The sequence below is a fragment of the Salmo salar genome, chromosome 01, assembly GCF_965601325.2.
Source record: "Salmo salar chromosome 01, fSalSal1, whole genome shotgun sequence".
NCBI classification, from domain to species: domain Eukaryota; kingdom Metazoa; phylum Chordata; class Actinopteri; order Salmoniformes; family Salmonidae; genus Salmo; species Salmo salar.
The window spans coordinates 174,785,749-174,799,001 of record NC_138291.1 but is presented as its reverse complement, the minus strand read 5'-3'; the positions used below and the strand labels follow the sequence as shown (position 1 = coordinate 174,799,001).

At 40.7% G+C, this 13,253-nt stretch overlaps 1 protein-coding gene across 1 annotated transcript; it reads right to left on the bottom strand.

Annotated features, from left to right (window-relative positions):
- On the bottom strand, window positions 1–12,409 carry zgc:114200 (Aph-1 domain-containing protein). Its single transcript, XM_014144882.3, has 7 exons — window positions 11,871–12,409; window positions 11,326–11,496; window positions 8,622–8,695; window positions 7,561–7,683; window positions 6,884–7,011; window positions 4,778–4,901; window positions 1–3,834 (listed from the first exon to the last, which is right to left on the bottom strand). The coding sequence occupies exons 1-7, from the start codon at window positions 11,981–11,983 to the stop codon at window positions 3,803–3,805; spliced, it is 765 nt and encodes a 254-aa protein (XP_014000357.1). The 5' UTR covers window positions 11,984–12,409; the 3' UTR covers window positions 1–3,802.
- Window positions 12,410–13,253: the final 844 nt, after the last annotated feature.

The following is a 13,253-nucleotide window of genomic DNA, read 5'->3' as shown; positions in this document are numbered from 1 at the left end:
TCAGATAATACATCTTTATTAATTAAAAAAAAGAAAAGCATGATGTCAGAATTTATTCCCATTTGGCAGATTTATTGATACATTCTTTAAACCGTTATAGGATCATAACAGCTAATTGATCAAAATCCCTATAAGCATCAATGATGAGAAATTCACATGCAAAGATAGATAGGTGGCTTAGGGAATCAAATAGGAAGTAGTATAATCAGAGTTAAATACAGATGTTTAGAAATTGAGTCAACTCGGACAATACAATAAGACAAGACATTTGGTATCGAGCAAACATTCTCCCTCGTTCTTCAGAGGTAGATTCCCAGTTTTTTTTTCTGCCTTCACAACATGTTATCTGCACAAAACAACGACAGCGAACGTGCTGGAATTCCAACATGAAATAAGGGACATTCGGCGCAATCCACTCGGTGTGACTTGCCAATTGTTGGGGACCCATTGTCCACTAACACTCCTACACAGAGGTGAGTAGGACCACCGTATACAACACAAATAAAACACACTCATTGGAAAGATTGTGGCGGCATATGCCACGTGTCAGGGATTTTTAAAACCATTGTAGATATGCACAATCTTAGGAGTGCTGGATCGCCCTTCACTACCCCAGTAGTGCGTCAGTGGGATTTGTCCACAATGTGAGTGCTGGTGTGTGTGTGGTCACTTCAGTGTGACTTCACAACGAGGTAGCGCTGCCATCTCTCAGCGTAGTCAGGAACACGGTTCTTGATTTACACCACGTCCCAAACGTCACCCTACTCCCCTTATAGTGCACTACTTATGACCAGGGCCCGTAAGGATCTAGTCATAAGTAGTGCACTACATAGGAACAGGGTGATGTTTGGGACACAAACTGTACTGCAGGCTTGTTTGAGCTGGTGCCTGGCGGTTGGCAATGGTTTCTGGCTGAACAATGGCTCACCAACCAAATTATGCTACAAAAAAAGACCTTGGCACCTCTCCATTGCTCAACTAATAAACCCTGGAACAGAGCAAGTCTACCAAACTATTAACCTTTTGCCCCCCCGTACAATCACACTTACAAACACAACATGGGTACGTATGCAGACAGCAAGCCATCAAAAAATAAAAATATATGATAATGAAATCAACGGAGGACCTGCATTGACGTGGCTGTATATGTCAGAAAGCCCTGCCGTCCATCAATAGTTATTGAAATGATATATTACAAAACCCTGTCGTCCATCAACAGTTAATAAACTGCTTAGACTTTAAATGTATTGGGGTGAGCTGAACCCATCTCAACTCTTTCATTAGGAAAGCTGGTGAAATGATGAGTTTAATGGAGAAACTGGCCAATGGGGATCCTAACTAAATCGAGCCATTCAAAATGGGAACATCGAGACTAATTCCCTTTCACACTAAACCGATCATAGTGGCTGGAACCGTGCTTGAAAGGCCAGTCAGTGCGAAAAGAAAATACCAGAGCTGGCCAGCACGATAGTGTGGAAAAGCAATTTTTAAGCAAAAAGGCACGAGGGGGGGTGTGGTATATGGCCAATATACCACGGCTAAGGGCTGTTCTTAGGCACGACGCAAAGCAGAGCCCATATAACACAAACCCCCGAGGTGCTTTATTGCTATTATAAACTGGTAATCAAAGTAATTAGAGGAGTAAAAATAAATGTTTTGTCATACCCGTGGCTGTCAGCCAATCAGCATTCATGCCTCGAACCACCCAGTTTATAAAACGCTCTATCCAACAAGCTGTCATCTTAACAAGTATCGTCCAAGACACTTGGCCAAGCAGCTTTTGTGGTGAAATACAAAAAAGAAAAGGTCAATTTACAAGTCAATGAAATCGCAGGTTTCAGACAACGCAGCTTTGAAAGGCACCGTTCCTGCTGTTCGTGGAGATCGCTTTCACGGTAAACGCGGCATGTCGGCTCAAACGGAAATGGTCTTTAAAAGCCCAAGGGCCTATATGGTGCTGATCTGGGATCAGGTCTTCCCTGTCCATTTAATCCTATTCATTATGATCCAAAAGACAAAACTGATCCTAGATCAGCAGAAGTCCTACTCTGAAACACTTTGTGAGTACCCAGAGGTTTAAAAAAAAAAAAAAAAAGATTCAAAACGCTATGGAATTGCTGCCGATAATAATTTTTACTCTATAACCACTCAGTTATAGAGTAAAAAAGGCCACATTTTAGTGACTGATTAGTCATAATACCATTAGAGGACGGTCATATTCATTAGGGCACACTGTAGAAAAACATTTTGCAACAAAAACTAGTTTCTTATTGGTTCAGGTAGTCCCGCGTAGTTTAGTGTCTGGTGAATATGATTCAGTTGTCTTTTTCACCTGTATTTGTTGGATCAAGGTCGTTTGCCAAACAACAACAACATTTTATTTGCATAAGAAAAACATTAAAATACCTTACATAATGTGTACCAGTGGGGGCTGTTGAGGGGAGGATGGCTCATAATGGCTGGAATGGAGCAAAATGGAATGGCATCAAACATTTAGTTTGATGTATTTGATAACATTACACTGATTCCGCTTTAGCCATTACCACTAGCCCGTCCTCCCCAATTAAGGTGCCACCAACCTCCTGTGATGTGTACATGTGTCCTACACATGGCAGTGTCTGCCAGGGCAGATAATGCATGATATAGTGAAGTTGCATACCTTTGTATGAGTGTATAACAGGGTTTCCCCAAACTAGGGGATTTGAAAATGGGGGTCACGATCAAAAATTGGTGATTGGTTCATAGAACCGGGGTTAAATCAGTTCTCTTCCAAGGTTCTTTTCTACACAGATCATACATTATTGCCTGATGATCTTCTGCATTTCCTAATACATTTCAGTCAATTCAAACCATTTGGTCTTCAGATTAAAATACTGTCAAAAATACTGTCAGACTGATTTGTAAGACTGTCATAGCCCAAATAAAAAAAAAGTTAACATTCTCCATTGATTACATAACTTTTTTTAAATGGTGGGTCATGATTTAAAATAAAAAAATTGAAAATGGGGTTGAGGGTACAAAAAAGTTTGGGAATCCCTGGTGAAGAATCTTCATTTGACCAGAGCCAACAGTCTGTTGCATAGTCACTTTAACTCTACCTACTTGTACATATTACCTAGACTAACCGGTGCCCCTGCACATTGTAACGGTACCCCCTGAATATAGCCTCGCTATTGTTATTTTTACTGCTGCTGTTTAAATTATTTGTTACTTTTATTTCTTATTGTTTTACTTATCTATTTTTTTAAAAGTTTTTTTCTTAAAACTGCATTGTTGGTTAAGTAAGCATTTCACTGTAAGGTCTACACCTGTTGTATTCGGCACATGTGACAAATAACATTTGATTTGTGCTGCTCTGCCCTTCGCATTACATTAACAAATGATCATTCTTAAAAAAGTAATCATAATTCAGTAAACCAAAGATCAATAATTGACGCAAGGGAGTGGATTGATTAAAAGTCCACACAAAAGCAAAATCTGCGAAGAGACGAAGAAAGTAAAAAAAAATTAAAAATTAAAAGGTTGTTTCCTTGCATTGAAAAAAGCTTACACATGCCTACGTGTGTGTAAACTAGTGTCATTCAAGCTATATACAGTATGAAGGATTTCCCTTGGTCAGCTCCATAGGTCAGTGACGTGCTGATTTCTGGGCTCTGATTCAGCCCATCCATATTATGTGGAGATTGGTTGATGTGGAGACTGTGTAGTCTCTTGATTGGCTGCTTTGGTTTGTACACAGCACAGCAGCGATAGAAGCTCCTATTGCCCTTCGACCTTCCGAGAGATCAACATGGAATGTGAATTATGACGACGTCTCCGTATTACTTTTCCTACCTGCAAAACAGACAGACAAAAATAACTCTTCAGTATGGTAAGGGTCATGAAGTACTTTGTAATTAAGATGACATTGACCTGATCCAGTTATGCTGTTTAGGTAGTAAGTCACAAACTCGACATGTATGATGACTGGAGGGTCACAGATTAACATGTGGTCTTAATAACACCACCTGACTATACAACTTGTGACCAACCAGGACTAAATTTAACAGGGTTTGATTTGCTCCTGACCAGTTGAGAGGATCCACCACACGTTGCTACTTTATAGCTCTACTTAATAAAAGGTTCACCTGCTGTGGACTTATGGGTCATATACTGCACCAATCACCTATCTGTCAAATATCACCATGGTGATAGTGGACTTTCAATTCAGTAGAAAGGGCATTATAATTACGTTATTTTGAGGTCTGAAGACCTCTTTTACAAGGGAGCCCTGCATGTATTATGTACGTATAAAAGCGGTATCAACAGGCCCACTCTTATGGACCAATAGAGGTACATTCTAAATTACAAGAAGAGGGCCAGTCCACATGAACATAACCTCAATGGTTTCATTATTTATTTCAGCCAAGTGGCTCATTTATATTTGAAATAATCCTTATTTTTTTACAAAGGCAAGTTGACTGAGAACAATGACTTGGGGAGCAGCAGCAGCAGAGAGATGGAACTAATCTGTTTAACTACATATCCTCTACCAACGCTCCACTGGAGTGACAATCAGCAAACAAAGAGGGGCTTTAGACCGATAACCACAGAGACGTGTTCATTAGGGAACACCGCTACAAAACATACTGCAACCAAAAACGAGGGGTTTATCATCGGACAACTAAAAAGGTAGTCCTTCCCTGTTTCAGGAAGTTTTATTCTGTTTGCTGCCTAATAAACAGGACCTAGGGTTTAGTACAGCTGCTGTATCAGATAGGCTTGAGGCGGGTCTTACACGTCCAGAGAAGAGTGATGTTGTGCAGGGAGCCACCGGAGGAGAAGAAGGCCCAGACAGCCATCAGCAGCATGATGGCGTAGACCGGGAGAATGCTGCCCACGTAGAACGGGTTCAACAGAGACTGGCACCGAGAAAGAGATACCGTGAGAGACTTATGGCACCGCGTAGTAAAACATTTTGCAATGGAAAATGAAAACCTGTTCGTAATTGATCGTTCACTCGGTTTAAAAAACATTTACCCCCTACTGAACATGACAGATTATTAGCTAAACACCAAATGCATGTCTACTACGAGCAGAAAGTTTAAACATATTGTGGGAAATTATTCATAAAAGCAATACAAATCTACTGCTTTTTATTTTTTCCCCCCCATGAATGCAGATGCCACTCAGGATGATAAAACAGAGAATCATAAGTCACAATTTATTCAGAAGTTATTCATTAACCATTTCTCTGTCTTTGACAGCGGGGGAGAGGTCAAATGGCACGGACTGTAATATTTCCCACATAGCATGTCAGGAACTTATTTTAGAATTCTTTTGACAGAATTACAAGTGTCTGACAAAGTGTCCTAAGCATGACACGAGAACAATTTTGATTGGAGCCCCAGACAACACTCATCACATAGGTAGTAGTAGTATCATTAATATAATGAGCTCTGTAACCCTTGGTAAACGAGAGCCTACAGTGCCTGCAGTAGAATCAGTGTAGGGTGAAGTTGCCCCTAGGACGCTGATCTTCAGCATTATCCTCCACTAATGGTTAAGGTTAGGATTGGGGGAGGGGAAGCTTATCCTAAAACCTCCCCCTGTATGAGTAGAATCCCTTAGAGGGAGAACAGAACATTCCTGTGCAGTGTCCTGGAAATATGTCCAGGCTCAGGTTCTCATTGGCAAGCCCCCACCCCCCCCATTGCCCAACACACAGTTTCTATGTTCCAAATGGCACTCTGTTCTCCACCTATATAGTATACGGGTCTGTTCCCTGTGGCTCAGTTGGTAGAGCATGGTGTTTGCAACGCCAGCATGGTGTGTGCAACGCCAGGGTTGTGGGTTCGATTCCCACGGGGGGCCAGTACAAAAAACAAAAACTGTATGAAATGTATGCATTCATACATTGCTGTAAGTCGCTCCGGATAAGAGCATCTGCTAAATGACTAAAATGTAAAAAAAATTGCAACTTTTCACCCCCCCCCTTGTAAAAAGTAGTGCACTATATAGGGAATAGGGTGTCATTTGGGACACACAGTGCCTTCCATACATTCAAGAAACACTACAAAATCATCAGCATGTATATAATGAATGACTATCTTTCTGTGACCCTGTGGTCTGAATACAGTGCTGGGTTTTTTGTGAGACTGGAGGAGACTGTTCATCTACAACATGGTCCTCTAAAATGGTATGTCAATCTCTAGAAAAATGAATTGCCAGTCTCATTTATGCACGACTTATCATTTAAATCTTTTATTACAAACAGAATTAGGATTCATGAGGAACCCATTCAACAAAATCTGAAATTTATAAGACAAACTTTAACTCATTCAGTCTTTAGCTGTATTTCTTGTCAAATTGCTTCAAAAATGGACAATACAGTCAGGTATAGAGTTGTTAAACACAAGATAACAACTCCCTCCTGTGACTGATTCCTGCTAGTGCAACTCTCATGATGGGTGACAGACAGGTTGGTGGACAACGTCACGATTCTGAGCGGTCAGACAGCTAGCAATAATGACAAGAAGCTGCCATGTGGGGAATCGTTGGTGGCTCGTTTCAGCTAGTTGTATCTTGTTATTGATACCCATGTCTTGTTTTGATTGATTTCACGTGAGATGCTAATATGGCTAAAATTAGCCAGCTAGCTAACCAACAACTGTAACAATGTATTTGAGAGAACAAGTGCTCATTGAGCAAATGTATTTATGTTAGAAGACAAAGTATAGTTTACATGTTGTCAACAATCTAAGCCAACCGTTGTGCACGCGCCATATTCTTTCGCTAAACAACCAACCGGGCCGTGTGTGTGCCGTGTCCGTGTGGTGGCCGTGTGGGCCGTGTCCGTGTGTGGCCGTGCCGTGTGTGTGCCGGTGTGTGCCGGGACACTCACCAGGCTGAAGACCATCAGGTGGAGACAGAGCACCACAGCGATCACCCACCATCTCTTCCTCTCACAGCCCTCAAAGAACACCACCCCCCAGAAGGTGTGGAGCAGCGTCAGCGCCAGGGTCATCAGGGCTACAAAGGTCAAAGGGGTCATCAGTCACAGAAGTGTCGCACTTCATTTGTTTTGTTGCTAGTACACAAAGTGTGTACTCAAGTCCTTTTCCTTTTACATTTTTTCCCCCTCATAAGCCCTGTGCTGAAGAAGTTAAGTGTGCAAAAGTTATTCTATAGTTGTCTATTCATGACAAGCACACAATGAAAGTAATACAAGGCTTGGGTGTAGACAGTATACAGCAAGTAGAGATTATGAGGAACTTCCACAGGAATATAAAGGCTGCCAGACAGACCAGTGATCATACAGACAGTCAAATTAAAGGACTTTTTCAAGCACTAATACGTGAGGAAATAAAACTCCGTAGAAATTAATTCTTACGAACAATATATATTTTTTTATATTACCATATTTGAGCATTTTCTGTTCTCCTTACATTATAATTCAAGTACTTTTCAAGTACCAACTTGAGAAAATGTCTGATTTTTTAATTATTCCAGTACTTTTTCAGAGTGCCAAATTCAAGTACTTTAAGCACCTTGTGCAAACCCTGACAGACAGACACACACCTGAGGTGATGAAGTAGTACTGGGAGTCTCCAAACATGCCCACTGTCCCTGGGCCCAGAGAGTCAGAGAGAGTGTTGATCATGGAGAAGGCTCCGCTCATGATGCCAAAGCCCAGTCCAGCCACTGTCGAGATAAACAATCAACTGCTAGACCTACATAGTCAACATCACAGTCAATGACTAGACATGCAGTATATAATTAACATTATTTTAGTATTTTCTGTGACATTCTGATCAAGTTGTTGATCTAGAGCTTTTAGAGAGTTTCTTGTAGCATTAAATCTTCCTATTGTGGAAAAATAAATACATTCCCAATGTTGATGACAAATTATTTGAGTCATATCTAAAACCGACAATAATGTTCACTACAGTGAGCTTCAACTGACATTTCACCTCTGCGGTGTCTTATTTAGACAAGAAGGTCTCGAGAGTGTTTGCAAATCAACAGAGAATTATGCAGGCTTGGTTAGGTTTTATTGTGCCAACACAAAGATCTGATTAGAGAAGAGACATTTTAAATCTTGCTCTGACTCACTTTATGCCTCAATGCCAAAGTACATGATCATAAATACAGGCCATTGCCATTTCCTTAGAAAGACTGTCCTAGAAGTAACCATATTAGCTGTCCAGATCAAAATAACCATACAGATACACATGGGTGTATGAAATTACAAATACTTAATATTGAGGTTTAATGGGAGTTTAGTACAGTCATGAATCTTTGCCTGGGTTCACCTGTCAACAATCACAGCGGTAGAGGGTAAGATTAGTTCAGTGTTGAGCACCAGCCAGCGGATTAGTCAAACTCATATCACCTAGCATTCCGCTGACAATGATAGGCTACATGCACTTCCAAAATCAGACCCGATTGGCACACAGTGGTAATACAATTCTGAATGGTCAACATAAAGACGAAGTGTTCTTAAAGCCAAGTAAGATGATAGCTGTCTGTCATGTGACTATATACACACACAATCTGTCACATATTTAAATCAGTTTAGTTAAGTATTTAATTAGCTAATTAATATGTTAAAGTAAATAAAAGTAAAGATAATGGTATACCATAGGCCATTTCCCGGACTGAAAGGGGAGGGCCGTCTTCTTCACTGATGGCTGCCAGGCCTTCATTTGCCTTCCTGATGATACAGTGGAAAGAACATGTTAATAGCAGTAACACAGTGGAAACTTTATCACAAAATATCAGTGTTTTGGGGTTCTGAAAAAAAGTAACAATGTAGCCTACAGACCACAAATACAACTTGTACGGATGAGTATTTACTTTGTAGTCAGATATGGCTAAGATGGGTACATTTTCAGGCACAAGATCTTCACTGTATCCTGCAATCACACCTGCAACCCTGTACATGTGACTATTAAAACACAGAGTCTAAGAATTCTCCGTTTAGAAGTCATACTAAACAGGATTTATGACAACACCATAACTTTGGATGCTGTAAAATGGCAAAGATGAAGACATGTATACTGCACCACAGCTTCCTCATCCCTGGTCAAGCAAAGCGTTTGAAAACCGATTTGGGATTTTTTTATATAAGCGTTTCTTATTGGACAAATTCAGGTAAGTCCCTCACCTGTTGAGCCGGTTTGCTTCCTAGTGAATACTCCCCTGGTTGTATATTAACTAGGGACATTGATACCTGGGCAGGCCTGTTAAGTCATAGTGAAGGGGGGAAATAATCTATACTGTTACCCATTGCAATATTATTTTTTTGGGGTTGTGATATATATATCGATATTTGACTCCAAGTAGCTAACGCTGCTGTAGGTAGCATTAGTTAGTGCTAGTCAGTTGTACCGGCAACAAAATGTCAGTATTTTTCATCCTATAGCTTGTTCTACATCTTTTTAACTAACTAGCCAATATGTTTAACACTTATTTCCATGACTGATCAAAACTAATTTCGTCTCTCTGCAGCAGACATATAGTGAGCAGCTGAATCAAGAAAAGACAGAGGGTCTTACTGTTGGAGCCAAAGCACAGAGAGAATCTGGGAGCATATTTTAATCGTGGACAATAATGATAAAACACCAGGTAAAAAAACCTAGGTGTTATTTTGGATTCTGAACTCAATTTCAAATCACTCATTAGGAATGTGAACAAAATAGCTTTTTAACCAAGTGAGGAACATTGCCACGGTGCAGCCATTTCACACTCAGGCTGATACAGAGAGACTCATCCATTATTTTATTAAAAGCAGGCTTGACTACTGCAATGTTCTCCTGTCTGGTCTACCCAAGAAAGCAATTGGTCAACTGTAAAACGGGTACTGACCAAGACCAGACAGAGAGCACACATTACACCGGTTTTAAGGTCTCTGCACTGGCTGCCTCTGAGTTATAGAATACATGTTTAAGATTTTTTAAGATTCCATGATTGTGCACCTCAATACAGATGTCAGACATGCTTTTAAGTTCTGTACCCAGTAGATTCCTCTGGCACAGGTCTTTTAACTATCCCAAAGCCTAGGACCAAGAGGCATGGAGAAGCAGTCTTTAGTTACTATGCCTCCAGCCTCTGGAACAGCCTACCAGAGAACCTGAGGGGGGGCCAAGAGGCATGGAGAAGCAGTCTTTAGTTACTATGCCTCCAGCCTCTGGAACAGCCTACCAGAGAACCTGAGGGGGGGCCAAGAGGCATGGAGAAGCAGCCTTTAGTTACTATGCCTCCAGCCTGCCAGAGAACCTGAGGGGGACCAAGAGGCATGGAGAAGCAGCCTTTAGTTACTATGCCTCCAGCCTGCCAGAGAACCTGAGGGGGACCAAGAGGCATGGAGAAGCAGCCTTTAGTTACTATGCCTCCAGCCTCTGGAACAGCCTGCCAGAGAACCTGAGGGGGGACAAAACTGTGGCCATATTTAAAAGATGTGCTTTTCAGTCTTTCATTTTTTATTAATATTTTGTTTTTTTCCCCCTCTTACATTTGTTGTGTAGTAAATATTTCAGTATTTATTAGTTTTTTTCCTGTGAAAGCACATTATGTTGCATTCCATTTTTGAAATGTGTTGTATAAAGAAATCAAATGTTATTTGTCACATGCACCAAATACAACAGGTACCTTACATTGAAAAGCCCTTAACCAACAATGCAGTTAAGAAAAATAAGTGTTAAGAAAGTATTTACTAAAATAAACTGAAGTAGTGAGGCTGCATACAGGGGGTACCGGTTACAGAGTCAATGTGCGGTGGCACAGGTTAGTCGAGGTAAGTTGAGGTAATATGTACAGGTTGATTTGATGTGGTTTATAATGGATTTAATAGACTAGGACTCATATTCACACAGTAGGGTCTTGGATCAGGTCCATCCTGTTTATGTAATCTTATTTACTATAATCTGAAAGGCAAAACTGATCCTAGATGTGCTTGTATGACTTCAGCAAGCAAGACACACACAGACAGAGACACACACAGACAGAGACACACACAGACAGAGACACACACAGACAGAGACACACACAGACAGAGACACACACAGACAGAGACACGGTAAGAAAGAGACACAAAGCAAGACAGACAAGACAGAGCCCTCAAACTCAACTCTGGACCTCCAAGCCAGTTCCAGTGCTTGTCTTCATTGTACCCCTCTAATCAGGGACTGATTTAGACCTGGCACACCAGGTGGGTGCAATTAATTATCAGGTAGAACAGAAAACCAGCAGGCTCTGGACCTCGTAGGTTAAGAGTTGAGTACCCCTGCCAGAGTGAAATAGCATGATAAAGACAGCAAGAGAATGAGATGTGTGTATGCTGACCTGAGCAGCCTGTAGTATGCAAAGCGGAAGACCTCCTGCAGTATGACTGAGAAAATGCAGCCAAATATGAGCAGGTTTTTCTGCAGGGTCAGGTCCTGGGCATTGGTGGCCTTCGTGGCTATGAACCACACCAGAGAGGACAGCAGCAAGGACACCAGCCAGAAGAAGGCCCTGAAGAGATAGAGAAAAACAGTTGTCATTGTTGATGCAATGAAGCACACCAGTGAACATTTCACTATCTTACTAGCTTCCAAAAACGTATCATGGCAAATTCAACATACATTTTTCAAAAGAGTGTATATACTTATGGCTGTAATTATAGGGTTAATAATTAGGGATACATTTAGGTGGCCATTTTTCATTGAGAAAATTACTACAACAAAGGACCCTTGATATATTCACAACCCAATTTCGAAGTTGCACCTTGTGAGTTCCACTAACACAACTTTAAAAAGATAGGAACCACTGATCTAGGTCTATTCTTATTTGTCAAACAACTTTAAATAACAAATCCACAAGTTATCAACAATAACATACCAGCTTACCCTGCAATTAGAATGATGACTCGCAATGGGTCTTTGGCGATAGTGAAAATAAATAGGGAAAACGCTGGCCCAAACGCAATGAACGCACACCCAAAAAACACCGCAGCAGTCATTGTAACTATCTGAACTTGTTCTTCTTGGCTAGCCCCTTAAAAAAAATCTGCAAGCTAACGTTAGCGGATTAATAACGAGGTGAAATGATAATTATAAGATAAACGCCCACTGGATTGCTAGCTATTTGAACCATAGAGCTAGTTAGTCTCTTGAAATTGAAAAAGCAAGTCCGTTTCAAAATAGCGGGCTATGTTTCTCTAGCTAAAATTAACGTTAGCTATCAGTGCAGAAGATAAACTTCATACCGATATCCATTGCTGTCTAGCAATACATTTACAATAATTTCATTATTTTCTTTCGCATAAATCTTTTAGTAGCTATATTTCCTTTCGTTCAGCGACTTTATTGATCGATATTTAGATCCCTCCATGCTCTCATTTCCTAGCTAAGCTTTTTGTTTGTCGAATGTCGTACTTCCGTGTTTGACAATTTGCAACCACGTGACCTTTTTGGCTAGTGCGCGCGTTGAATACGAAAAATACAATTTAATTTTCTTTTAAGTGTTCTTCGACGAGGCATTGTAGAAGTGGCAGCAACAAGTTGAATGGGAGTTCAACTTACATTTTAAATATAAAAAATGGGAACACTAACTAAATCATAATAACAAAACACAATCAATAAAATACATCAATACAATACATGTTCATCATCAGCTATTCAGCAGGCTGGGATGGTGCTGGAAAGGAAACGCTCAGTCCTGCAGTGGATCAGGTCCAATTTAGGTGAGTGGGTCTGGCGTAGACTAACATACGATAATTGAGGCGGGAGCATATGGCAGTAGGAGTCGGATTGTAGTAGAGAACTTGTGAAGGACCTTGGGAGACATTCCCTGTTTAGAGTGATAAGAGATCCATGGATCTAAGTAGGTGTAGTCCGTGCCCACGATGGTGTCTGATTGAATGATGGTTAGTGCCGCATGCCACACTGCGAAAGAGGTGGAACTAGACATCGGTTGGCCTTTTCATATTTCTCTATCTGTGTTGAACATCTTAGATTTCCCTAGATGTATATTCCTAGGATCTTGATAGCCTGTAGAATATCTTCTGGAGTTCTGTATTGTTATTTGACATGCGTCGTAGTACACGTGGAGTACTTTAGACTTCCTAAACCCTCCTATTATGTTGCGGGTCAATTTGACCAATTTCCACTTTTGAGTTGTCTAAAAATACTAGTTAACCTCTCTTTTTCTCTATGAAATTAAATTATTTCCCCTCATTTAGGGTCATGAACCTAACTTCAAAATGTGGACACACTGATGTGTTGTGGAAT

Excerpts from the sequence above, each read along its gene's own strand:
- zgc:114200 (XM_014144882.3), bottom strand. The coding sequence starts at position 11,983 with ATGACTGCTGCGGTGTTTTTTGGGTGTGCGTTCATTGCGTTTGGGCCA. Across the intron at positions 8,696-11,325 it reads GCATACTACAGGCTGCTCAG|GAAGGCAAATGAAGGCCTGG; the intron begins GTCAGCATACAC and ends CTGTATCATCAG. Across the intron at positions 7,684-8,621 it reads AGTCCGGGAAATGGCCTATG|TGGCTGGACTGGGCTTTGGC; the intron begins GTATACCATTAT and ends TTATCTCGACAG.